Raw genomic sequence first — 27625 nt, 5'->3', positions numbered from 1 at the left:
CAGGGATGTGCTTTTTATGAAAAGCGACTTCATTTCAAAATAGGTGTGAAAACGAGGGCTCGTTTTCCTGGCCACTTCCGGGACTCACTGAACCCACCGCTCATAGAAGGTCACGTGAGCCGGGGTCACCAGACGCACCCACCCGACCCGGCTCGGCCTCGTAAAGCCCAGAGGGGCGCGTGCCGCCCCGCCCCCTCGCCGCTCCTCCCCGCCCCGTGACTACAAGTCCCATCCTGCTCTGCGCTCGCGCACATTACGCCAGAGCAAGATGGCCGACGCGGCGGCCACTGCCGGGGCTGGCGGCTCCGGAACGGTAAGGGCGGGAGGTGCAGGGCCGAAGCCGAAAGAGTCGGGGCATTCCGTAACTTTCCCCTAGCCTGGGCTACAAGCTTATACCCAGAAATCCAGCCCCACCATGAGCTCTGAGTGGAGGAGGGTCTTTCAGGCCGTACGTGCCCCCCCTTCTCGAGACTTGGCGGCGGCCTCCTGAGTTAGTGGACCTCTGTCCTGATTGGCCCGTTCTCTGTTGGGGGTTGGGAACCCGGAACATCTCCCGATTGGTCCAACGAAGCCGTTTTCGCCTTCTCATTGGCCCGCCAAAGTTGGGAGGGATTCCCGTTTCAAAATATTTAGCTTTGGGGCCTCTACTCAGCATCGTGTATTACTTGTTTTAATTCTCCTCGTTAGTGAAGTGGTGTGGAGATGGGAAGAACAAGAGAGAGATCACTTTTTTCTTGGAGGTAGATATGCTTTCAGTCCCATCAAGCGTGTTTCTTCAGCTATATATTCTGATAATCTGCTAAAACAGAAAGCAGAAAAACAGCCGTTTTGTGTTATTGGAGTGTTCGTGTTAGGTAGGCAGAAAGCCTGTCTCCGAATTTACAGCCCCTGAGGTGCTCAATTGTTACTCATTTGGCCACGAGCTATAAATCTAAACATCAGGGACTACCACATCTTTTTAAGCACTGATCAAAAGGTACTTAGCAGAAGAACCTTTGGTTGCCATTGACAATACGTGATTGCATCTTTGTCCTGTGGATGAAAATGTTTCTCTTTCTGGGCCGCTGATTCAGAGGTCAGGAAGTAAACAGTCCACTAACCCTGCTGACAACTACCATCTGGCCCGGAGGCGAACCCTGCAGGTGGTTGTGAGCTCCCTGCTGACAGAGGCAGGGTTTGAGAGTGCTGAGAAAGCATCTGTGGAAACACTGACAGAGATGCTGCAGAGCTGTAAGTACCAGGAAACAACAGGCCTCTTCCAGTCAACCAAACATCTGTTCTGTGTCCTGCATTGTGATAATGTTAGAGAGGATTTAAGAAAAAGAAGAATATTGTTAAGTGAGTTACGGGCTTCAGAATAGATAGACGTGGATGTGGGTCATCACTCTGCTGCTTAGCAGCTTGAGTAAACCACTAAACCTCCTGAGCCTCAATTTCCTCCTTTGTGAAAATCGAGAATAGGAGTAATTTGCCCCTCCTCGAGATCTGAGTGTAAGTGAGATATATACATAAAACAATCAAAGCTGGGAACGTTGTAAGCTCTCGATAACTCGTAGATGCTGTCATCACTGCTGTTTGTTCTCTATGCTCATAGAACTTACAGTTTCGTTGGAGAGTCAGGATTAATTCCAGGGAAATAGATGCCACACATTATATAATCAAATGCTATATTATGTGACACAAAGAATGAGGGCAAATAAGTTTTAGAAAATGGGAAAAAAAACAATTTAAAAAAGAAATATTTTGAAGTTTAGAGGCCTGGAACAGTCTCACATAGGCTTTTCTGCATGTACAATGTGTTTCCCTCTTTGAACCTTTTTGTTGTTGGTGGTGGGGGTAGGGTAGGATGGGATGAGAGATGGGGTATTTAAGGTGTTTGGTGGGGAGAGGGGGGAAAACCCTCTGAATGGAAGTGAGAGAAAGGTTAGGCAGAAGGAGCAGTTGAAATACAGTGCAGGCCAAACAAAGAATTGGCCAATTCAGTGGGGGTTCTGGAACAATTACTGCCCATCAGGGTATCGGACATCAGGCCCCCCAAAGCCCTGCCTTTGTACTCTTTTTTTCTTTGTTTTGTTGTCGGTGGTGGGTTTTTTGAGGGGGATCTTTAGTTCCCTGACCAGGGATCGAACCCGTGGCCCCTGCAGTGTAAATGCAGAGTCATAAACACTGGACCACAAGGGAAGTCCCGGTACTCTGGTTTTGATCAGTCACTAGATGTAGGCTGCCCCAGGAAGAGCGTGATCTGGGGTGAGGTGACCTACTGCTGATGTTTAGAACTTCAAGATACCAAATGTTTTCCTAAAGCAGCCATCTCACACTTTTTAGTCTTAGAACCCCTTTAGACTCTTAAATATTGAGGACCCCAAGGAATTTTGTATACATGGGCTTTATATAGAGAGATTTTTGCCACATTAGAGAATAAAACTGAGAACATTTTCAAACGTAAGAATGCACAAGCACATGTTCCATTATCCGGCAGAGCCATGATATCATCACAGGTGACATAAACTCTGGAAAAGTACATGAGAGAATGAGAGTAAAAGAGTCAAAGAATGTCTCATTTTATTATGAAAATGGTTTTGACCTGTGTACTCTGGAAAGGATTTCAGGGATAGCCAGGGATTTCCAGACCACACTTTGAGGACTTTTGTCCTGAAGAAATGGACTAATAGTTGCCAACAGATGAGAATTCAGTTCTTGCAAAGATCTTGGAATTCAGAGGGTATAGGTCCTCATAGTTGAGGTAGTTCTTTCTCATACCATTGACAAGAGGCCTTTTTTCTCTCAGAAGAAATGGTTGCCACCAGAGGGGATTGTGCTGAAATAGTTGTGTTGTGTTGTGTTGGAAAGCTAAGAGTATTAGAACTGAATATTAGTTTGAAAATAGTGTAAAAGTCTGCAACTTCAGCCAAAGGAATACCAAAGATGGATGGCTTACGCTAAGGGTTTGGGGAATTCCCAGGCAGTCTAGTGGGTAGGGCTCTGCATTTCCACCAGACATCGAAGTGTTAGGGTTTGAGTTAGTTATAAGCATCAGGCAGGATTGTTGTGCTTGTTGACTGCAATCACCTTGTTTTGGGGGACTGTGAACCCAGTTCTTCTACTGAGTGCAGAGCAAAGTTTCCATGTTGTTTTTTACATTTCCTGTACATGTCCTTTGATATCTTAGGACCTGATGGCATGTAAAAAACATTCCAAATGGTGAAACTGCCCTAACTGCCGCCCCGCTTATTTCTAAGCTGTTCTGCCAGGATTCTAATTAGGTTTTCCCCACAATAAATGGATGCTGCCCAGCATTTTCATGGGTGGAGGCTAGTACAGCTTCAGTGACCTTCTCAGGGTAGGATGACGAGTTGCTGGTGGGTCTTTAGTTAGACACCCTTCCCATCAAGCACCATTTGCTTTCATCTTCTGAACCATTAGGCCCCTAGAGCAGGCATTCCTTACTTTTGGGGGCCCCTTTTACATCTGATGAAATCTATGGACCTGAAATTGTGCTGACTTTTTTTGTATGTAAAAGCACAATTTCAGAATTTTTGTGGGACTGCCCATCCACCTCTGAAGCCTATTCATGGAGCGCAGCTTCATGTTTCCCCTTCCCCTGAAGAACTTTGGCATGACCAAGAAGAGCTTCAGCTTCAGGTAGTAGAAACAAAAACTTGACAGCCAAAGAATAAGACTTTCTTTTGGTGGCACAATATATGTAACACAAGATTTACCATTTTAATCATTTTAAGTGTACAATTCAGTAGTGTTAAATATATTCACAATGTTGTACAACCATCAACACTATCCATTTCCAGAACTTTTTCATCATCCGAAATAGAAACTCTGTATCCATAAACAGTAACTCCCTATTCCTCCTTCCTCCCAGCTCCTGGTAACCTCTAATCTATTTTTTGTCTCTATGAATTTTCTTTTTTCTAGGTAACTCATAAGAGTAGAACCTTAAAATATTTGACTGTCTGGCTTACTTCACTTAGCTTATTTTCAAAGTTCATGTTGTAGCTTGTATGTCATTCTTTTGAAGGCTGAATATACCATTGTATATATAGACCACATTTTGTGTATCTATTCATCTGTGGATGGACATTGGGTTGTTTCCACCTTTTGACTACTGTGAATAGTGCTGCCATGAACATAGACGCACAAGTATCCATTTGAGTCCCTGTTTTCCGTTCACTTGGGTGTATACCTAGGAGTGGAATTGCTGGCTCATATGGCAATTCTATGTTTAACTGCTTGGGAACTAAAAATAAGACTTCCTACCTGTGATCCTTTCCTAGACATTTCAGAAATTGGGAGGAGTGCCAAGTCTTACTGTGAGCACACAGCCAGGACCCAGCCCACACTGTCAGATATTGTGGTCACCCTCGTTGAGATGGGTGAGTACACCTCCAGTTTCCATTTCTTCAGTGCAGCTGAGTTGGAGGCATGAGAGAGAGGAGTCCTCAGGAGGCAGCCTTGTCTGCCGAGTGTTCTTGAATCCCCTCATGAGTCTCCTGGTTTGCTTTTAACTTGAGAGAGTTATCAAAAGAGGGTTCCTCTGAACCCGGTTAAGAGAACTCCTAACTCCCCATTGGGGGTTTCTGCTGGAGCGTCCTTTGAGTGGCAGCAAAGTTCTTGAGCCGGGAGTTTAAACTGTTTCACCACAGTACTGTTTCCCCTTCCATGTTCAATATCCAATGGTCTGGGCAGTGATTTTTGTTTTCCTGTTTCTTAGGTTTCAATGTGGACACTCTCCCTGCTTATGCAAAACGGTCTCAGAGGATGGTCATCACCGCCCGTAAGTGACTCTGAACTGAGGTATTCAGTAGTGCTCAATTAATGCTGATGGAGTGAATTGATTGACTAAGCCAGGGGTTGGTGTGTAGCTACTGCCTTGTAGCAGTCTCCATTCTGTTATTTGGGGCTGCCTATAGTGTAATCTTTATTTGGGCTAATCTGATTAGGATGTGAAGTTTAGTCAGCAGAAAGGTAAACCATCTTGATGCTCTTTGAAAAATGTGAGAGTTCTTGTTGTTCTTGCTTAGATCAAGGGTCAGTTAACTATGGCCTATAGGCCTGATGTGGCCCACCACCTGGTTTTTTTGTTTGTTTTTTAATTTAGTTTTTGGCTGCGTTGGGTCTTGCAGTGTGCAGGCTTCTCATTGCAGTGGCTTCTCATTGCGGAGCACGGGCTCTAGGCATGTGGGCTTCAGCAGTTGCCCACCACCTGTTTTTGTAAATAAACTTTTATTGGTACACAGCCGTGTTTACTACTTATCTATGGTTGTTTTCATGCTGTAATGGCCAAGTTAAATACTTGTGACAGACTGCGCAGCTTGCAAAACCAACAATATTTACTTTCTGTCCCTTTACACAAAAAGCTTGATGATCTCTGCCTTAGATACACTGAGTGCTATGAACTGAGTTGGAGTGACTAGTTTGGGCTTACAGGACCTGAGGAGAATTCACTAGATTTTTTTTCATCACTCTTTTCAGGCTGGCATCTTTTTGAGAACCCCTCTCAAAGCAGCAGTGGGAGGTGCCGTTTTGAATACCCTCTTGCTGTCATTAGCCCGCACTTAACTTACCCTGGCTCATTGTTTGTCTTTGCTACCTAGGTTCTTGAAGAGAGTTAGCAGCACACCTAACTTCCTTAGTTCCTCAGCCTGCTCTTTTATGTAGTTAACTTCTCACAGCCACCCACTCACCTACCTAAAGGGCATGCAGGCAAGATTGTTGTAGATGGAAATATCACCCCAGGTCATACAGGGCCAGGCATTGTTGGGGGACCAGGGGGCCTTTTCAGGTCCTCAGGCCATTTTATTGGTAGACGTACAAAGTGCTGAGACACCCCTGGTGGCGCAGTGGATAAGACTCCGCGCTCCCGATGCAGGGGGCCCGGGTTTGATCCCTGGTCAGGGAACCAGATCCCACATGCATGCCACAGCTAAGAGTTCGCATGCCACAACTAAGGAGCCCTCCTGCTGCAACTAAGACCTGGTGCAACCAAATAAATAAATTTTTTTTTTTTAAAAAGAAGTACAAAGTGCCTGTTGGCATAGTACATTGAGGTCTAGCATTTACTTTGAGAGAAGGAAGGTTTGGGTAGAGACGCAAGCCCTCGTTTGGAAGAGTAACTGGTTGTGACTCTGTTGCAGCTCCAGTGACCAATCAGCCGGTGACCCCCAAGGCCCTCACTGCAGGACAGAACCGACCCCACCCGCCACACATCCCCAGCCATTTTCCAGAGTTCCCCGACCCCCACACCTACATCAAAACTCCGGTGAGTGACAAGGCCATGCTGGGGGCTGTGACGGATGCAAAAGCAGAGTCGATCCTACTGGCTGTCAGACTGGAATCCAAAAGTTGGTTGGTAACAGAGCAGTTCAGAACTCAGAATGTCTTTCCTCATTGAAAAGCAATTTGGCGAAGGAGAATTCTCTTCTCCAGTTTGCTGACAGAAATATAGTTAGTAAAGAAATTGAAGCTGGCACAGTTTTGCCTGTCCCATCCAAACACAAAAGTATGTAGCCACGTAGAGAAAAGACATATTCCACAAAATGTTGGTAGTAATTCTTGGTGGGATTATAGGTAACTGTTGTTTTGTGTGTGCTTTTCTGGGTTTTCCAAATTTTTTGTAATACATAGGAGTTATTTTTGAAATCAGGGAAAATTCCATTTCATATTACCAAACATACTTGGTAATATGAAATGGAACTTTTCGTGACTGTCAGCTCTGGGTCCATGTGGAACAAGTCTGGTTGTCATCTGTGGTTCAATGTGTCCCAGTTTGCCTTCTAGCAATTTCACTTTCCCTTGGGAAGGTACAGCGTGCTCAGGAGTCCCCAGAGGCTCTTCCACTCAATTCCTGTGTCCCCACCTCCACACCGTGTCGTGGTGCAAATACAGCCGTGATGCGGGCTTGGAGCAAGTCCTCCAGGAGATTTTTCCACACCCCAGGATACAGGGGAAAGGAGGAGGTAGTCACCCATTGTGACACAGCCGTTGCCCTTGACCAGGAGTTTCTCTGTTAGAGTCCTAGGACTGCCGTAACAAAGTGCCACAAACTAAGTAGCTTAGAACGACAGAAATGTATTGTCTTGTAGTTTCAGAGGCTAGAAGTCCAAAATCAGGGTGTCGGCAGGCTCCCTCTGCCACCTCTTCCCAGCTTTGGGTGGTTTCTAGGCAGTTCATGGCATCCCTTGGCTTGTAGATGCACCACTCCAGTCTTCTGTCTGCACACGGCCCTCTATCTGTACCTCTGTCTTCACAGGGCCATTTCTTGCAAGGGTACCAGTCATATTGGATTCTTACCACCCCACTCAATATGACCTCACATTAACTGATTACATCTTCCAAAGACCCTAGTTCCAAATAAGATCATATTCTGAGGTCCTGGGGGTTAGGACTTCCACACGTCTTTTTTTAGAGGGCTACAATTTAATCCACAGCAGTCTCTAACTCTTTTGTAGCATATCTCTATCAGTAAAAGGATTAAGCACATGCTTCAGTATTGGTTTGCTCATTTACATGAGTATTGTAATGTAACATCTTACTAAAACAATGTATGTTGAAAGATTACCTGACCCTTATTAAAGGTTCAGGAAACCTGTTTGTTCCTTTTCAGCGGCAGTCATGTGATAGTCTCTGCATTTGTATTTTTTGAAATCTTGGTTTAATACTTGGTAGAATATGAAGTTGGAGGTCTGATTCTAAGTTCAGCTTATTTTGTACTTTAACAGCTCTCATAGTTAAAAAATTTACACAAAATTAGGTGACATCTTAGGCGGCCCTTAATCATAAAACTAATTTTCTTCATTCTCATCCACGACTTATTTGAAGAATTTTGTTAAAATTTTCCTATTTTACATTTCCAACTTTTTAAATATCAAGCAGTTGTCTTAAAAATGATGGTAAGAGCTTGCATTTTAATGTTGTTAACCAGAGTGTTCAGAATCCTGTCCAGTTCTTCATTTGGGGAAGATTTTAAACATGTCAGAGAATTCTGTTGCCACGTTACACTGAGGGCCCAGGGTGGTCCCCTTCAGGGCCTCCCCAGGGGGTGTGGGGGGTGGAATTCCCACTCTCACTTCTGGATGCATCTCTTTTGCCTGAGTCCAGCTGTCAGGGGAGCTAAACGAAGGCCCGGAATCAGTCAGTATAGTAAATATTTGTACATTTCTTAATTTTTAGGATTCAAAGTAAATATTAATGATAGTTGTATTGTTTCTTTCCACTCTTCCACTGCCCTTGGGCATCTCTGCTCTCAGGGATGGTTAGGGGGTCATTTAAAGGGTGGGAGGACAGAGCAACAGTGAGGCAGGGACCCGAGGAGAACAACGTGGTCATTGGTGTTTCTCTAGTGTCTCTCGTGTTTCTCCCTGTAGACGTACCGTGAGCCCGTGTCAGACTATCAGGTCCTGCGGGAGAAGGCTGCGTCCCAGAGACGAGACGTGGAGCGGGCACTCACCCGTTTTATGGCCAAGACCGGCGAGACCCAGAGTCTTTTCAAAGATGATGTCAGCACGTTTCCATGTGAGTCTCTCCCCTCTGTGGACCCTGACTTATCCTTTGAGATCCTCACCCCATCTTCCCTCTCTCTCAGTGTTGTTGGAAGAAACAAATAAGCTTTGTGCTTGTCTTGGGTGGAACTTGTTCTTCAGATTTCTGGCTCCTGTTTTTGGGTCTCAAGGGCCCGTCCCTAACTGGTGACTCCGAAACAATAATGGCCTCTGTTGGAGTTGGGCACTTGAGGTGCGTTGAGTTGAGATTACCTCAAGAGTGACTGAGCCCGAGGCATCAGAGAGGCTCATGTAGCAGAGGGGCAGCCCTGGTGGTAGAAGGACCCGGGTGTCAGGGGGCGGGGCACTTACAGAACCTCTGCCAGGCTTTGCCTTCATGATGTCCTCTCACAGGGCTCACCAGGTAATTTCTCATCTCATTTCACCGTGTGACCAAGTTCCTTCCTCTCCATAGGCTTCAGTGTTCCAAAGGGGAGCGTGGGAGATTGGTTTGGGTGATTCATTGAGCCAACAAGCTCCTGTTGGATACTCGCTGCATGCCTGGCCCTGGAAACACAGCAGCTAAGTTATTAAGCTGTGCTAATAACACTTCCCCTACGTCACCTCATGAACTCCTCGAGTCAGCCTCTGAGTTAGGAACTGTTACCTCCACCATTCCAGGAAGCCAAGGCTTATAGAGAAGACAAATGAACTAATTTGCCCAAAGTCACACAGAGAGTAGATCGCATTCAAACCTAGCTCTTTCTGTCTGCAGGACCCCACATCTGAGCCACGTTAAAAATAATCTTTCTCCTGATAATGACATTCTGCCATGGAGACTTTCTTTTTAATTTTTTTTTTTAATCAATAATTTATCCTTCTCAGCCTCAGTGCTTTTTGGAGGAATTGGATCGCTCATTTACCTGAAGTGCCTTCTAGCTCAGTGGATATAATTCCATGCAGAGAGTTCTCAAGTCCGCTGTCGGGACCTGAGTCCTTCAGGTTGAAGGGATACGTAGCCCTGCTCTCGTAATGAGGCTGAGGGGTTAACCGACCTTGGCCGTAAGATCACTAAGCTGATGCTTTGCTAGGATTCAGCCCCAGTTCTCTGATTTTAGTGGTACTTGGTAAAAGTGGGCTCTGAAGTCATATTGCCAGAGTTCACATCCCACTCCGCCACTTCCTGTGTGCTTGAGGAAGTCACGTAGGCTCTCCATGCCTCAGGTTCCCCATCTGTAAAATGGGGTTGATAACTGTACTTTCTTAAGAGGGTGGAGGTGAGGATTAAAGATAGCGTGTAAAGCCGTAGAACACTGCCTGGCCCGTGGGAAGTGCTGGAGCGTGAGCCATCACTGCCACCCGGTGCTGCTCGCTGGTCTCTCCTAAGGCTCTCGGTCTCTTCCAACCCCCCAGTGATCGCTGCCAGGCCTTTCACCATCCCCTACCTGACGGCTCTACTTCCATCTGAGCTGGAGATGCAGCAAATGGAGGAGACGGATTCTTCGGAGCAGGACGAGCAGACAGACACAGAGAACCTCCCCCTCCACATCAGCACGGTGGGTCCTGCCTACTGCCCGCTTCCGCATGCCCTGCGCAGTAGCCCGTGCTGCTCTCTGCCTGTCACCCCGGGGACTGGACACGACCTACCTCAGGTCTCTGGCCTCATGTTAGGGACATGCATGATGGGCCCATGGTGATCCAATTGTGACATGATCTCTACCTCGAGACATAAGTCTGTGTCCTGGGGATCCATTCGTTCGTTCAGCAAATATTGAATGAGCACCTGTCAGAGTCAGGCACATGCCGGGTGCTGGGGAATTAGCAGGAGGCAAAAGAGACAAAATGTCCTGCCCTCATGGAGCTAAGTGACTTTGGTTGCATGACCCAACATCTGAGTCTGTTTCCTCACAAATACAAATAGGAGTAGGAACACCTACCTCAAGGGGAAGCGAGGAGCCTGAGATAAAATGAGCTCATCTACATCAGGTGCCTGGCACGTGGCAGCTCATGGCACCCACTGCCCCCTTCCCCCCACCCCTGTTGTATGACCATATGCTCTTTGGCACGAAATAAATAGATTAAAAGACTTCAAGAAAAGGATTCCTGCAACAACGTACAAACAATCAATCGGGCTTGTTGTTTTGTTGGACTGGCAAATACAATCATATGTTTAAAATTCAGAATGGACAAAAAGATGTAGGGTGGCAGTCTTTCACCCATCCTTGTTCCCTGTCATCCACTTTCCCTCCTACAAAGCAACCAGTGTCCCCAGTCTCTTGTGAATCCTTGTAGAGACTTTTGTTATTTTAAACACAGAAGGTTCTTTCCCCTTGCTTTCTTCCCTTGTGGAGATCTAGGTGAGGAATGCTTCACCCCTCCTCGTAGCTTCCTCCTGTTCCATTCTGAGGATTTAATGAACGGTCCCCTGTGGACGTTTAGGTTGTTTTCTGTCTTTAGCATTTACGTTGTAACAGTGAGTTCAGTAACTGGTCTTTTTTTTTTTTTTAAGCTCTTTATTGGAATATAATTGCTTTACACTTTTGTACCAGCTTTTGAGGTACACCAAAGTGAATCAGCTGTATTTATACATATATCCCCATATCCCCTCCCTCCCACGAGTCCCTCCCCCCGCCCTGTCCTGGCCCTCTAAGGCATCAGCCATCATCGAGTTGGTCTCCCTTTGTTATACAGCAGCTTCCCACTGGCTATGTATTTTATAGTTGGTAGTGTACATACGTCTATGCTACTCTCTCACTTCGTCCCAGCTTCCCCTTTGCCCCCCGCCCCCCCAACCCCATGTCCTCCAGTCCATCCTCTGTACGTGCATCCTTATTCTTGACCTGTCACTGGATTCATCAGTACCTTTTTTTTTTTTTTTTTTTTTTAGATTCCGTATATATGAGTTAGCATACAATATTTGTTTTTCTCTTTCTGGCTTACTTCCCTCTGTATGACAGACTCTAGGTCTAGCCACCTCATGACATATAGCTCCATTTCATTCCTTTTTATGGCCGAGTAATATTCCATTGTATATATATGCCACATCTTCTTTATCCATTCATCTGTTGATGGGCATTTAGGTTGCTTCTGTGTCCTGGCTATTGTAAATAGTGCTGCAATAAACATTATGGTACATGTTTCTTTTTGGATTATGGTTTTCTCTGGGTATATGCCCAGGAGTGGGATTACCAGATCATATGGTAGTTCTATTTTTTTTTAAATAAATTTATTTATTTAATTTATTTATTATTTATTTATTTATTTTTTAAGCTCTTTATTGGAATATATTTGCTTTACACTCTTGTATGAGTTTTTGAGGTACACCAGAGTGAATCAGCTGTATTTATACATATATCCCCATATCTCCTCCCTCCCGCGACTCCCTCCCCGCCTCCCTGTCCTGGCCCTCTAAGGCATCACCCATCATCGAGTTGATCTCCCTTTGTTATACAGCAACTTCCCACCAGCTATCTGTTTTACAGTTGGTGGTGTAAATATGTCTATGCTACTCTCTCACTTCGTCCCAGCTTCCCCTTCGCCCCTCACCCCAGCCCCGTGTCCTCAAGTCCATTCTCTACATCTGTATCTCCACTCTTGCCCTGTCACTGGGTTCATCAGTACCATTTCTTCAGATTCCATATATATGAGTTAGCATACGGTATTTGTTTTTCTCTTTCTGGCTTACTTCGCTCTGTATGACAGTCTCTAGGTCTATCCACCTCATTACATATAGTTCAGTTTCATTCCTTTTTATGGCTGAGTAATATTCCTTTGTATATATGTGCCACATCTTCTTTATCCATTCATGTGTTGATGGGCATTTAGGTTGTTTCCATGTCCTAGCTATTGTAAATAGTGCTGCAGTGAACATTATGGTACATGTTTCTTTTTGGATTATGGTTTTCTCTGGGTATATGCCCAGGAGTGGGATTACTGGGTCATATGGTATATTTATTTATTTTATTGGCTGTGTTGGCTCTTCGTTGCTGCACACGAGCTTTCTCTGTGGCGAGCAGAGGCTACTCCTTGTTGTGGTGCGTGGGCTTCTCGTTGCGGTGGCCTCTCATGTTGCAGAGCACAGGCTCTAGGCACGTTGGCTTCAGTAGTTGCTGCACATGGGCTCAATAGTTGTGGCTCATGGGCTTAGTTGCTCCAAGGTAGGTGGTATCTTCCTGGGGCGGGGATCAAACCCGTGTCCCCTGCTTTGGCAGGCGGATTCTTACCCACTGCACCACCTAGGAAGTCCTGGTAGTTCTATTTTTAGTTTTTTAAGGAACCTCCAAACTGTTTTCCATAGTGGCTGTACCAACGTACATTCCCACCAACAGTGCAGGAGGATTCCCTTTTCTCCACACCCTCTCCAACATTTATTGTTTCTAGACTTTTTGATGATGGCCATTCTGACCGGTGTGAGGTGCTACCTCATTGTGGCTTTGACTCACATTTCTCTAATGATTAGTGATGTTGAGCATCTTTTCATGTGTTTGTTGGCCATCTGTATGTCTTCTTTGGAGAAATGTCTATTTAGGTCTTCCACCCATTTGTGGATTGGGTTATTTGCTTTTTTGGTGGTCTTCTAAATTGTTCTTTTATCTGTGGAGGTCACAGCTCTCAAGGACTGTTGCCAGGTAGTTACTTTGTTTAACTTAGTTCTGGTTTCTCCATCTATGAACATGAAGGGGCGATTCATTTTATTTTATTTTTTATTTTATTATTTTTGAAAAAAGATTTATTACTTATTATTAATTTATTTTTGGCTGCGTCAGGTCTTAGTTGTGGTACTCGCGGTCTTCATTGAGGCATGCGGGATCTTTTGTTGCAGCGCGCGGGCTTCTCTCTAGTCCTGGCATGCAGGTTTTCTGTTCTCTAGTTGTGGCACACAGGCTCCAGGGTGTGTGGGCTCTGTAGTTTGCAGCATACAGGCTCTCTCACTGAGGAGCGCAAGCTCAGTAGTTGTGGCGTGCAGGCTTAGTGGCCCCACGGCATGTGGGATCTTAGTTCTCTGACCAGCGATCGAGCCTGCATCCCCTGCATTAGAAGGCAGATTCTTTACCACTGGACCACCAGGGAAGTCCCAGGGCTATTCATTTTAAATTGGTGTATCAGAGGATTATTTTCTCACACATTTGAACCAGCTGCCTTCTGCAGGCAATCCCAGTGTCTCAGCTTTTACTCAGTGTACCATTCATTTACTCAACAAGTATTTATTTAGTACCCAGTAGGTGCCAGATACTGTTCTGGGTGCTTGGGACACACCAGTGACCAGAACAAAAGACAATAGCTTGGGAGCCTGTGTATTGGCAGTGGGGGCATGACCGTAAAAGTCATATGTAAATACATCATTTGGGCTTCCTAGGTGGCGCAGTGGTTAAGAATCCGCCTGACAATGCAGAGGTCACGGGTTCGATCCCAGCTCCAGGAAGATCCCACATGCCACGGAGCAACTAAGCCCGTGTGCCAAAAAAATAAAAAATAAAAATAAAAAAAAGTAAATACATCATTGTACAGTATGTTAAAGAGGAAAGTGCTGTGGGGAGAAGACTGAGTAAGAGAGGATCCAGGGTAAAGGGTAGAGGTTTCACTTTTAAATAGGGTGCTCAGGGTATACATCACAGAGAAGGTGACATCTGAGCAGAGTGTTGAAGGAGGTGAGGGAGTGAGCCATGTGGATATCTGGGGAAGAGTGTCCTGGAAAGGGACCGGCTAGTGCAAAGGCCCTGGGGCACAGCACGAAGGTGAGTGGGGGTGTGACTGAGGAAGATGGGGCAGGGTGGGGGTGGGGAGAGAAAGGTCAGATCAGGAAGAGCCTTGTGAGCAGTTTTAAGAACTGTCTTTTCACTGGGTGAAGTGGGAGTCATGGAAGGGTATGGAGCAAAGGAGGGACATGTCTGAACTTCTCTAAGGAGCACTGGCTGCACTGGTGAGAACTGGGCAGGCAGAGAAGGGACTGTGGCCGGAGGGCAGTTTGGAGGCCGCTCTCAAGGTAAGGGACAGTGGTGGGTCCTACCGGGGGATTGCGGTAGAGATAGTGGAGGTGGTGAGATTCTGCCTATATTTTGAAGGTAAGACCAAGAAGTTTTCCTAACAGATTGGCTGTGGGATGTCAGAGAAAGAAAAAAACCGGGCGTGACTGCAGAGTTTTGGGCTTGGACAACTGGGAGGATGGAGTTGCCATCACCTGTGACGGGAGGACAGTGGGAGGAGCTGTTAGTGCTCGGGGTTCAGATTTAGGCACGTTGAGTTTGAATGCCTGCTTGACTGCCAGGTGGAGAAGGCAGGTGTTTGAGTGACAGTGTCCATGCAGCCCTGGAGGTCAAGGGACAGGTGAGGCTGGGGAGGTTCAAGTGGGAGATGTTGCTGTGGAAATGGTGCTGAAAGCTGTGAGGCTGGATGCGGTCACCCAGGACGTGTGGGATTCACGAGGAGCACACTCAGTGCCTGAGTCTGGCCTTTCCAGGCACAAGTCTCTCCTGACAGGCCTTTCTGTCCCCACCTTTTTTACAAATCTCAGTCACTTTAGTACTTTACTTCTTTTGTCTACTCCTCCTATCCCTCCCCATCTCAAGGCTGCCTGTCCCCAAAGACAGCAAAGAAAGCGGCATTTCCAGAAGCTCTTCTTGGGGGAAGAGAAGCTTATTGTCCCATGACTCGTGCCCCACATCCTGGCCTCGTGAGGCATAGCAAGCCGAACAGGGAGGGAACCTCCAGCAGTGGTCCCAGGGCGCCCCTGACTGGGTCCCCTCCACCCTTATCATCTCAGGAAACACTTAAGGCACAGCTGCAGTGAACTTCCAGTCACTTTGAAGGTCGGGCATTTCCTGTAGAGAGGTGAGAGGAGGGAGGTAGGGGTGAGCTATTAAACCGAGCCGTTAAGAACTTCATAAAGGTCAGGTCTGGTTGTGGTCAGACCTTATGTCTGGCACCTGGTCCGGCACGAGCCAGGCTGATCTTGGGGTATTTGCTTTCAAGAGAGCCTTCAGGAGGTCCCCAGTGACTCTAGGTCACCCGGTGGTCCCACCATACTGGGTGTTAGAGAGGGAAAGCACAGGGGCCCTGGATGGAACTGGGTCCCTGGGGAGACAGTGAGAGGACGCGCAGCCGAACCTCAGAGTCTTCGCTAACTTCAGGCTTATTGAGCCCGGACTGGCGCCCGTGTCCTAGGCAGCAGTCCCTGTGGAAGAACCTGCCGCCTCCTCACAGCGTCCTCTGTCCTGCTGTCTTCTGACAGCAGAATCTCCTGGTTAAGGTCAAGTCCTCTTTTGCCTCAAGTTACAGAACAGGACTCTCAGTGACAGAACCCTTGGCCTGTCACCAGGGGGCGCAGCCCAACCAGCTGCTTCTGGTCACTTACAGCCACTTGGGCCTGAGCTTCTGGGTCAAGTTCTTCCTGTGATTTTCGCCCCCTTCCCCTGAAGCTTCTGCTCATTTTAAAAGAACTTGGGAAATGGAAGCGAGTATAGAAAAGGAAAGGAGAATCAGTCACCCATATTTCCAGATGCAGTTTGTAGAACTTCGACGTATTACTGTTTTTTGTCTACATCCAGGTGTGATTTTAAAAAATCTTTAACTGGGATCATATTGAATGTTCACACTTATAAACTTTTCTCCAAAATCACATTCTTCGAAAAATGAACAGTGAAAGGCCAGATCCACGGGCCGCAGATGGGGATTCTGGGTGGCGTTCCCGGGTTGGTGCCGCATGCGCTGCTTTGCCTTCGTGGGAGCTCTTGGGGCTTTAGCAGCTTCTGGCCTCTGCTGGGATATGATCATTTGTACCATGTTGCAAGTACCAGATATTTGAGAATCTGCATGGAAATCGGTTATGAGCTTTGGTCCAGGAGGTGCCCTGTGCACATGCTCTGTTCCAGTCCTGTACACCTCAGTCCTGCAGGGGATCGGGGGCCACTTCTCTTTTTCTTTATCTCCCCACAGGCTGGGCTTCCTCCCTGGAAGCATCTGAATTGTAGCCCCTGACTCTGCCCCTCCCAGGTCTCTGTTCCTTCTAACTCATGTCCCCACCTTCTCAAGAGGTTCAGGGTCTTGTGCTGCGTACTCTACTGTGTCAAAGCTGGTGATTTCTCCTTCCTCTGACAGCAGCCGCTGCCTGGCCTCCTTTCGTCTGGGGCAGAGAAAGGCACATTAGCTAGAAAGTGGTCCCTGGGCTTCTAATTTCTTGATGAAAGGGATGCTAATAGTAAACTTCTTACCATGGGCATGATCTCTTTTCCTTATGCCATTGGTGTTTATTTCGGGTTTTGCTCAAAGGATGATTCTGGAGCCGAGAAGGAGAACACCTCTGTCCTGCAGCAGAACCCCTCCTTGTCGGGGAGCCGGAACGGGGAGGAGAACATCATCGATAACCCCTATCTGCGGCCTGTGAAGAAACCCAAGATCCGCAGGAAGAAGTGAGTTGGAGGCCGGGGTGCAGAGAGGCCTCCCTGGCCGACCGAGGTGGTCTTCTCTGCTCCTTGGCGGAAAAAAGAGGCTCACCAGTGGGTCCGAACCTTAGGGAGAGCTACTCTGGTGAAAGGAAACATTTTCCCCTTTCCTCTCTGTCCTCGTCTCCCGCATGTACCTCTCATTGCATGGAAGTTGAGCGTCCTGCAGCCCAGGGACCAACCCTCACAGCCCAGCAGTTGTTCCCCTCTAGAAGGAGAGCAGGCGGGGCCCCCACCAGGCAGGCTCCATGGATTCATCTCTTTCTAGGTCCCTCTCGTGAGCTGAGAAGGAAGCCTGCCTTGTACAGAGACGCGGATGCCACCCTCCTGGGGGAGTTAGAGCCACCCAAGGGAAGAAGAGGGTGGCTGCCTCGGGGTCGAGCCCAGGCTGTGGGGTGTGACCGGGCATGATTTTAATAGCAAACTGTCTATTGAGGTTACCTCTTTTCACTGGATGTTTGGGTTGATGAAGATACAATGGCAACAATGAGGTTTTTTTAATCAACTGGGCCATACCGTGGGGCACAGGAACAGCCAGTGACTTCATTTATGATCATGGAACTTGACTGCTTGAAACCTGGGAGACCAGGAAAGGTGGCAGGAAGAAAGGGCTCTTTGCCTGCTTTGCTCACGGCCAGAAAGACAGTTTGCTCAGTTTGTATTTCAGGACACCTGGATCCCCCTTATTGGCTGACAATTTGTGGCAGAATGTATCGTCCTAGAACCTCCTTCTTACTTCTCTCCTCACCCGGGCTCTAAGTGCCCTGTTGAGCTAATCAAAGGGGACTTGCGCTCCTTGAACACATTAGAAACAGGAGGCCCACCCAATGCAGCCTCTCTCTGGGGCTGGCAGAAGTCAGGAGGCTTGAGCAGATGCACTCGTGTGGAGGAGAATGAAAGGCAGCACTGACTCTCATCAGTATCTGATGAGGAAAGCTCCCTAAGGCAGGGTCGTGCCCTCTCCTGAGAGGTTGATCATTTACCGTCCTGCTGTGGAGCAGGTGCTTGGGAACAACCAAGTCCTGCCCCGTCCTGGGAAAAGAGGTTTGCTTTGACAAGAGCCTACATCAGTGGATATATTATGCTGTGATTTGATCAAGGAATCACTGATTTTATACAATAGGAAAGGGATTTGATGGGGGTGGGAGGTAGCGGGGATGAGATTTTGAAGGCTGGCCTTGGCCTTGTGTTCTGAAAGCTAAGAATCCTGGCCCGTCTGCTGGAGGCTGGTGTGGATGGAAGTCCATGTGCCCACCTTACAGCGGAAGTGGGCTGAGAAGAGGCCTGCACGTATGAATCCGTCCAACCTCTTTGCCTCTTTATCCTTGATGTGCCCTACAAACCAAAAAAGGAAGATGCTGGGCAAGTGATACCTTTTGGCTGGTCTCCAAAGGAAGAGGTTTTAAAACCAAGTCGGAGGAAGAGAAACGCCAGTGACACCTGGAAGTTAACACAAGGTAAATGAGATCCTGGGTTAGTGTCCTAAGGTCAGTATTGAGCTCTCCCGATGCTCAGCCTCCACAGTCATCTCTTAATCTTCCAACCTTTTGATGAATTTGAAAACTCGAAAAACCCAGTGACTTGACAGCAGGCTCCATGTTCCTCTGGCCTCACTATTCTCTAAGCATTTCACCCCATTGGCTGGAAGGAAAGCACTGCTCATCAGTAACTGAAGAGAGGATGCTGAGTAAGAAAATCAGATGCCCCAAATAAGAGTTTTTCTGGTTTGCAGTGACCTGAAGCTCTTCCAGTTGAAGGTAGTCAGACGGAGCCTGTGCTGACCGCCTCCGAGTTTGTCATTCAGCTCTCTCCTGGCTTGCTGTTCTCACCCGCTTCTGGGAGTGGTCATCCCAGCAGTTCCACCTGTTACCATCCCAAACAAGCACCTGTTATAAGGCATGAGGTGGGATTTGGAAAAGAATTGCCTTTTCTGCTGTTGAGATTTCAGAGGCCGTGCTGCTGTAATTCTGTTCTGAGACACTGGGAGATGGTCGGACACCCTGAAACATTGACCCGACTGTTGTGTAAAAACTGTGCGTAATCCTCAATGTATATTTATAACTTTTTATTTTTTATAACTTTGGGGGAATCATGGAGGGAAAAAGTAGTCAAAGTCCGATTAAGCATGTGATTTATGAGCTCTCAATCAAAGGTCATAATAAAAACTTTGTAAATGAAACAGAACTATAAGCTTTGAAGTTAATTTGTATGCAAAAGTTACAGCAGTTAGTAAGGCTGTATACAAATAAGGGTTAGCCCTCCTGTTGGACAAAGTACCCTTTTAAAACTGTCTAAAACTTTTTATTTGGAAAATCTTTAAACACAAAACTAGAGAGGGAGGTATATATACTTTCCCTATGTATTCTTCACCCAACTTCAACAGTTATCAACATCTTTTCAATTCTGTTTCATCTATTTCTTCTTTTTTTCTTTTATTTTTTATTCCTAGAGTATATTTTAAAACAAATCTAAGAGCTATGTCATGTAATCTGTAAATATGTTGCTGTGCATCTCTGATAGACTTTTTAAAATTTTGTCAAGGTAATTATATATTGAGAGAATATTGCAAAAAAAAACCAAAAAAATGTTCAGGGAGGTCCCATGTATCCTTCACCCAGTTCCTTCCTTGGTAGCATCTCGAATAACTGTACTATAGTGTCAAAGGCAGGAAAAGGACAGTGATACAATCCACAGAGCTTATTCAGATTTCACCATTTCATGTGTGTGTGTGTGTGTGTGGTTCTATGCAATTTCATCATGTGTAGATTCACAATCAAGATATAGAACATTGCGGGGGGGATAAATTGGGAGATTGGGATTGACATGTACACACTACTATATATAGAATAGGTAACTAGTAAGGACCTACTGTATAGCACGGGAAACTCTACTCAATACACTGTAATGACCTATATGGGAAAAAAAATCTAAAAAAGAGTGGGTATATATATATATATATAACTGATTCCTTTGCTGTACAGCAGAAACTAACATAACATTGTAAATCAGCTATACTCCAATTTAAAAAAAAAATAGAACATTTCCATAACCACAAGGTTCCTTCATGCTGTCTCCTCATAACCACGTCCACCCCTCACGTCTTCCTTATCCCTGCCCCCAGCCACTGCTGTGTTCTCCATCTCTATAATTTTATTTAAAGAATATTATGTAAATGGAATCATAAGGTTTGTAACCTTTTGGAGTTGGCTTTTTTTCACTCAGCGTGAGTGAGAGCCATCCGGGTGGCTGTGTGTGTCAGTAGTCCCTTTCTTTTTATTTCTGAGTAGTGTCCCGGGGTTGGATGTACCACCTCTGTTTAACCATTCACACAAGGAGGGACATCTAAGCTGTTTCCAGTTTGGGGCTCTCGTGAATAAAGCAGCTATGGACATTTGTGTATAGGTTTTTATGTAATCATACATTTTCATTTCTCTGCAATAAATGCCCAAGAATGCAACTGCTGGGTCCTATGGTAACTGTATGTTTCATTTTAAAAGAAACAAACTCTTTTCTAGAGTATTTGTACCATTTTGCCTTCATACTGGCAATGTATGAGTAAGCCAGTTTCTCCACATCCCCACCAGTATCGGGTGTTAACATTTTTCAAAAACTTTTAGCCATTCTGATAGGTGTACGGTAACACTCATTGTGATCTTAATTTGCATTTCCCTGATGGCTAGATGTTGAACATCTTTTCATGTGCTTTTTTGCTGTCTCTATATCCTCTTTGGTTAATTATTCACTTAAGTCTTTTATCCATTTTCTAACTGGATTGCTTCTTTGTTTTTAGGTTTCTTTATATATTCTAGATACAAGAACTTTGTCAGATGTGTGGTTTGCAAATACTTTCTCCCACTCTGTAGCTGGTCTTTGCATTCTCTTCACAGAGATCTTTTGCAGAGCAAAAGTTGCTAATTTTGATGAAATCCAACGTATTGATTCTTTCTTGTATGGACTGTGTTTTTGGTGACAGGCCTAAAAGCTCTTCATTGAGCCGTAGGTCCTGAAGATCTCTTTCTGTATTTTTTCTAATATTTTTATAGATGTATGTTTGTTTTATGTTTTAGGCCTTGATCAATTTTGAGTAATTTTTTAAGGGTTTTTTTTTTTTTTTTCTTTTTTTCTTTTTTTTTTTGCCAAGCTGCTTGTGGGATCTTAGTTCCCTGACCAGGGATTGAAGCCAGGTCCCTGCAGTGGAAGCATGGAGTCCTGCACCACCAGGGTATTTCCTTGAGCAAATTTTTTTACAAGGTTGGGGTTTAGGTTGAGTTCACTGTTTTGCCTGAGGATGTGTCCAACTGATCCAGTATCCTTTGTTGAAAAGTTACCCTTCTTCCACTGAATGATGTGTGTACCTTTGTCAAAAATTAGGTTTTTGTATGGGGGCCATATTTGTGTGGGTTGATTAAGACCTTTTTTTTTTAAACACAATCACCATATTAATATCACACTTAAAAAATGAAGAGTGATTTTATAGTATCCCCTAGTATCCAGTTTATATTCAGATTTTTCCAGTTGTCTCAAAGATGTTTTTATTTTATTTTTTTTAATAGTTGGCTGGTTTGAATCAGGATCAAAATAAGATCCACACGTGGCACTGGGTTTTCACATCTCCTAAGTGTACGACCGTCCCTCCCAGCTCTGGCCTGGGAGTGAGGGTGCTTGGCCGGCCCCTTTCCTTTGTTTCTGATTGCAAGGCTGTTAAAAGGTGACCAGTGACGTTCACTGAGAAACTCGTAACAAAGTAGGGGGACGGGGAGACAAGCGTAAAAGGACCTGGCCTTCCTGAGCTTTGTTTTTCTGGAATCCTGAAGTCGCTCAACTTAGAGGCATGTGGTTCAATAAAACAAGACTCAGTGACACTTGTATGTATGGCCCCACGGCAACCTACCGGCTGTGAGAGTGAGGGCAAATCCCTAAACATCCAAGCCAGTTTCCTTAACATGGGTAATGATACCTCATCAGGAGGATTTAATGAGAACATCTGTACCTGTGCTTTATTAATGACCATGTTATTCCATTGCCAGACGTATCTTTTTTCTTTTCTGTTGCCTTTAAAATTATGTACAAGCTAATGATAACGGAGGACCTGACCCTTGCCAGTCACTATTCTAAGTGTCTTACACATATTGACTCATTTCGTCTTCACAATTACCTCAAATGTAGATGTTCTTCCTGTCCCCACTTGCAGTTGAGCACCTGGAGACCCAGGAGCTCAGAAACACCTCAGTCCGCTTGGCTGCTGAGAAGCAGAGCTGTGGTCCTGCCCCCAGGCGTCCTGCTCAAGTCCGTGCTTTTTACTTTGCACGCTTTTGCTTCAAGACGACGTGATTTTGTTCCTCAAAGGCACTGACACTAGTGTGCAGAGTGGCTCCCACCGCGCACCCACGTGGTCCCTGGCCCGCGAGTGGGCAGGGAGAAGGGAACTAGAAATGGAACCCGTTACGGGTTACGGAGAGAGTGATGGTGAGGCTGCCAATCCCTGTTACTCCTTCCTTGATGGCGTAGGTGAGGGACAGACGTTTTCACGAAGGGTTTTGTGTGGTTTATGAATGATGGTCTGTAACAGACGGGTAAGGAGACGGAGGTTTCCTGGTGCTTGGAGAGTGTGGGTCTTGTCAAGGGAAATGCCAGTGACCCCTGTGTCATTGCCCCTTGGGGCCCGTGGCAGAGATGGGCTGGAACAACTTTTGGTCTGATCTAAAGTGACGTTCCTACCGGATTAAATGGTGTGTTCCAACACGAGTTAGGCTGCTCTAACAAAAAGTACCCCAAACATAGTAGCTTAAGACGGAACTAAATGCCTTCCATGAGAGCCTGGGTAGGTGGTCCAGGCTCGCTTGGTGGCCTGAGGATGTCCAGGCTCCTTCTGTCTCATGGCTCCTCCATCACCTCGGGTGATGCTTGCATCCATGTGCTGGAGGATGAATTCCACCCCTTCCGCTGGGTCCGCACTCCTGTTGGGGGCGGGGGGGAGGTGTGTGTAAAGGGAGCTGGAAGCCCACAGGCTGCCCCTCCCAGTCACATGGCCCCACTTAGCTACAAGGCAAGCGAGGAGATCCGGCTCTGTGTCTAGGTCAAATGCGGGGGCCTTGTCAGCAAGCAAAGAAGGACAGAATGGATTTGGGGGACAACTGGCAACCTCTGACACAAATAAGGTGTAGGATGTGTGCCCAGGAAGGCCTTGGTGGGACAGGCAGCAAACCCTTTTCAAACACTGGCTGCACCTGCCTTGGCACCCTCAGCTCCCCCAGCCGGTCCAGAGGCCAGCAGTCAGGTGCTCCTTCAGGACAGGGTCCTCGGTGACCTCCAGCCTGTCCTTGGCTTCTGCCGTGTGACCTGCTGGCTGCCCCTTCCTTCTTCAGGGTTGTTCCGTTGGCTCCCATGACGTTGCTCCCATTTCCTGATTATTCTGCCTCTTGGCCTTCCTTTTCTTTGCTGGCTCTTCCAGCCCCCCGACCGGCTGGCTGTGGGTGATCCCAGACGGTCCTCTGCTTACACAGAAGATGGCTCATCTGCCTTTCCCCTCCAGCTGTCACCTCCCTGGGAGTCCTCGGCACCTGTCTGTCTGCAGCTTGCTGAGCTGTCTGGTAGTGCCTTCAAAGCATCATGGTAGATTGGATTTGATTCACTTTCCCCCACAGACCACTTCCACTCCCCAGCTTTCCCACTTAGGACGGAGGTTAGAAACAATGAGGCCAGTAGCAGCCAGCCCTTGAGTACTTACCTTGGGCTGGGACCATAGGCTTTATAGCATCATGTCATCCTCCAAACAGTCTGGACTCCTCATTCTACATCTGCTTCTGATCACTCACCAAAATCTACCACCTCTTCCTTCCTTGCCGGTCTGAGGCTGTGGCAGCCTCCCCAGGCCTGTGTTCCCTGCCAGGCTCATCTTCCTATAAACTCCACCTTTGTCCTCTGCACCCCCCTCCTCCCCCGAACGAGGACTTGTAGCGCATCCTACGGCGATCCACGTGACTTCCAAACTGTCCAACCCGGCTTTCCAGGTCCTCTGCCAATGCACTGTTTCTTTTGGAAAACTCACATAGCTTTCGTTTATCTGACAAGTTCAGATCTAGTGCCTTCTGTGTATGTCAGGCACTGTGTCAGGCTATAAGGATACCATCGTGAACAAGACAGACGTGGCCCCAGGGAATCCATTCTAGTGGGAAGACATACAAAGAAAACAAAACCAAAATCACCACCGACTGTGAAGTGCTAGGAAGGACATAAACAGAGGCTTTTATGCCTTGAGGGGAGGCGGCATCCTCGTCACTGCTGCCTCCTGTGCCTTCATCTGTGCCCTTCCGCCCCATCACCCCCTAAAATCTTGCCTGTCCTTCCAGCCTCTATATCCTCTCTCCTGATGACATGAATCCTTCCCTTCTTCATTCACTCACTCTACAAATTTTATTGAGCTACTGTGTGCAGGTGCCAAATCAGACATTGGGATGCAGCAGAGGATAACTAAACCATACGTTCTCTGACATTCTGGTCTATTTGGGGGCCCAACGGCTCACAAACCATACACATCTAATGGGTGGTGAATCGGGGGTCCTGAAAGGAAAGCCACAGTATATTCAGGCTGGGTAATTTGAGGAAGGTGTAATAAAGGGATCCACCTCCAAAGCTGTGGGCCAGGTTAGGGAGTCAGCCCTGGGTGAGTGACAAGGAGGGAGCGAGCAGTTACCAGAACCTGGAGAGAAGCCCATGTGAGACCCTCTGGCCCAGAGCTGAGGCCGTGGCCATTGAGGGGGCCAGTGGGCAGCAGCAACCCTGCAGGGACAGAGCCAGTCCAGGGATTACTACCTGGCCTCCTCTCCCCTCCCCACTTCCTGTATCCTGCCTGTTCTCTGCTGAATGGAAGCCAGGGGGCAAGGGCCCCATCCGTGCAGGCAGAGTGGCCAGCCTCCCAGGGCCCCATGCAGGGTGGAGAGGTGGGGAGTGAGTGGATCTGGAGGGGCAGGTGAAAGGGGCTGGGTGCCAAAGGGTGCTGTTTTAGAAAGGGTGGGGAAGGAGAACTGTCAGAGCAGGTCCCCACATGTATCAATGGGGCCAGCCGCATGGAAAAGCATTGCAGAGAGAGGGAAGAGCAAGCACAGGGGCTCTGAGGCAGGGTGTGGGCCCCTCGATCCTGGAGGGGACTGGGGAGGAGCAGGGCCCACCTGGTGCCTGAGTCAGGACTTTAGGTGCTCTTCAGAGAGAGGTGGGTAGCCAGGGAGTGATAGCAGTTGACTTAGCTTGTCAAGGGGTCATTCTGGCTCCTGGGTGGCATTCTGGCTGGAGGGACATGAGAGACACCATTTCTCTTCAGTTATTTTCATGTAGTCTGGCACTTAGCAAACACTATTGAACTGGAGGGAAGTGAGTCCCGGCCCCAGGAGAGCCAACAAGCCGAGAGTGGCTACTCCCTGCAGACGGAGCCCCGTACCAAGGGGAGAGGAGGAAACACAAGCACGGAGAACTCTCTCCCGCTGGGGCATCCACAGTGTAGTCAGGGAGCCAGATAAACCCCAGAACCCGCTTAACCAAGACAGAGGAACCACTGTCAACAGAGGGTCGGACTTGAGGGATGAGGGCTGTGCTGGGATCTGAGTGGGGGGTGGTGAGCAAGTGAAGCTTCTGGAAGAGGTGAGTAAGGACAGGGAAGAGCAGAGATGGCTTGAGGGAAGGAGGGAGGGCAGGTGACCTGGTGGCTGCCCCAGCACAGCCCCTGAGGCCCCCGTGCCCTCCTGTAGCCTCTTCTCTTGTGAGGCTACTCTGGTGTCAGCGGTCACCAGCCTTCTCCTTATAAAGCTGGCAGAGGTCCCCTCTGTGACATTGGCCCTCAGATTACTCCCCCGCTGGGCAGGTTGGGTTTTGGAGCGCGTCTGCCGGCTCTGTACCAGGGCTGCCCCAGGAAAGGGGTCATTTGCACTGGTGGGGTCCAGGGCTGGAAGGGGCCCTGGCCTCACTCCTTTACCCAGGTGAGGTGCTGATGATCTGAGAAGCTTTTAAATAGAAGGGCCGGGATCCTCAGAGGCTCCTAGAAGTGTTTGTGTGGGGACGAGGGGAATGACCCGAGCCTTGTCAGTTATTTGCCATTACGAGAGAGCCCCGGGGCCCCACATTTCAGGGTTATTTCTTTTAGATTTTGTTAGGCATTCATTTACAAATTTTCTTCAACCACTGATAGTGGGTCTGTCATTCCTCTGTTTTACTCAGGCTAGTACTGAAACAAGTTTTTAATTCTCTGGACATCACCTGGCAGTGCCTGGCTACGAGTGGGGAGCAGCTGGCCTGAGAGTAAAGATTTCCCATGGACACTCTCACTCCTGGAATCAAGTTCAAGGTATTTTTCCTTCTCTTGGAGTAGGGGGCTCACCGTCATCCCCATTTTATTACGGGTTTTTTTTTCCTACTTTTCTAAAATGTTATTTAATTTTGAATAGATAATATATGTACACAGTGTAACATTTAAAAGATAGAAAAAGATATAAGTAATAACTAAGCATCCCCCCTCCTCCCCTCTCTCCCAGACTCTCAGTTCTCTTCCCTGGAGGCCTTCAGTATGTCAGTATCAATATTGTCTTATGTATTTTTCCGGAAATAGTCTATGCGTTAAACACAAATGCCTGTATATACTTTCTTCCCTTTTTATATAATGGTAGATGCTTTGTAAACTATCCATGTTTTTCCCCCCACTTTTCAGTGTATATTTGGTGATAGTTCATGCTGATAATAAAAAGCTTCTTTTTTCTGTTTTATGGCTGCATCGTGTCCCATTATATGGCTCTCTGTAGCATACTTATTTCACCCGTTCCCAGTGGATGGACACTTAGGTAGTTTCCAGCCTTCTGTTCTTCCAAGCATTGATGCAATGAGTGGCTTTGTGCCTCTATGATTTCACTGCATGTGCCTACTAACTGGACAGAGGTGCAAGTAGGAGGTGTGCCTCCCAGACCCTCTTTCCACCCCGCTGCTCACACATCTCTGACCCCCTTCACCAAAGCCTGCTCCCTGGCAGTCATCACACTGGGAGTCATTTACACTTCAGGGTAAAAGCAGCTGAGGGACCAGGCTTTAAAGCCAGATTCCAGGGTTTCTCCGCCTCAGCACTACTGACATTTTGGGCTGGCTTTGCTTGCATTGCAGGACATTTGGTAGTAATTGTGACCTAAATGCCCTTAGGAGCCTCCCAGGTCTGACAACAAAAAAATGTCTCCAGGCGTTGCCAAAGGTCCCCAGGGAGCAACTCTGTCCACCCCCACCCCCACCCCCACCCTAAAAACCACTGAGCTAAAATTAGGCACCAGGGCTGCATGTCCAGACACCACTGAGAGGCTGGTGGAAAAGAATTGGGAGCAGTAGAGATTTTTTTCCCTTTCAAATCAGACTATATCTTCTTCAGCTGTTTCATTTGTTTAATTTCTTCAAGGCTAGACCACAGGGATGTTCTCAGAGACAGTGTGTGTAACACTTCAGAGCTCGCATAGGAATCCTGGCTGTGTAGCTTGCTAGCTCTGTGACCTTGGGCAAATTACTTAGCCTTTCCCTCTGTTTTCTCATCCGTAAACCTGGGGTAATGAAAATAACTATGTCCTGGGGTTGTTAGGAGGACTCCTTGAAATAATATGTGTAAATGCTCAGAACTGCGCCTGGCAGGACAGGCTCCCGGGAGACTGAGATTTGTGTTTGGGCGCGTTTGGGGAGAGC

The 27625-nt window shown here is 47.1% G+C and overlaps 1 protein-coding gene across 9 annotated transcripts; it reads left to right on the top strand.

The window, feature by feature from the left end:
• The first annotated feature begins 263 nt into the window (after nucleotides 1-263).
• Nucleotides 264-26895, top strand: TAF8 (TATA-box binding protein associated factor 8). 9 transcript variants are annotated; one of them, XR_009048107.1, is made up of 10 exons: nucleotides 264-313; nucleotides 1074-1230; nucleotides 4287-4385; nucleotides 4724-4786; nucleotides 6147-6271; nucleotides 8376-8523; nucleotides 9903-10045; nucleotides 16755-16894; nucleotides 17196-23539; nucleotides 26135-26241. XR_009048107.1 is itself a non-coding variant. In XM_057700136.1 (10 exons), the coding sequence occupies exons 1-9, from the start codon at nucleotides 269-271 to the stop codon at nucleotides 26211-26213; spliced, it is 999 nt and encodes a 332-aa protein (XP_057556119.1). In that variant the 5' UTR covers nucleotides 264-268; the 3' UTR covers nucleotides 26214-26261; nucleotides 26449-26895. The 9 variants fall into 9 exon arrangements, 5 of the variants coding, with proteins under 5 accessions (XP_057556119.1, XP_057556118.1, XP_057556121.1 ...); XR_009048109.1 differs by having other exon boundaries at nucleotides 17196-18384; nucleotides 26135-26182; XR_009048108.1 differs by lacking the exon at nucleotides 26135-26241 and having other exon boundaries at nucleotides 17196-18384; nucleotides 18660-24396.
• Nucleotides 26896-27625: the final 730 nt, after the last annotated feature.

Source organism: Hippopotamus amphibius, chromosome 11, assembly GCF_030028045.1.
Source record: "Hippopotamus amphibius kiboko isolate mHipAmp2 chromosome 11, mHipAmp2.hap2, whole genome shotgun sequence".
Classification (NCBI taxonomy): domain Eukaryota; kingdom Metazoa; phylum Chordata; class Mammalia; order Artiodactyla; family Hippopotamidae; genus Hippopotamus; species Hippopotamus amphibius.
The sequence above is the reverse complement of the archived record's forward strand: the minus strand, read 5'-3'. Positions and strand labels throughout refer to the sequence as shown.

Bases quoted from the DNA above. Each gene is read 5' to 3' on its own strand.
- TAF8 (XM_057700136.1), top strand. From the start codon at position 269: ATGGCCGACGCGGCGGCCACTGCCGGGGCTGGCGGCTCCGGAACG. The intron at 1,231-4,286 runs GTAAGTACCAGG...ATCCTTTCCTAG, and splicing joins GACAGAGATGCTGCAGAGCT to ACATTTCAGAAATTGGGAGG. The intron at 16,895-26,134 runs GTGAGTTGGAGG...TGTTTTACTCAG, and splicing joins CCCAAGATCCGCAGGAAGAA to GCTAGTACTGAAACAAGTTT.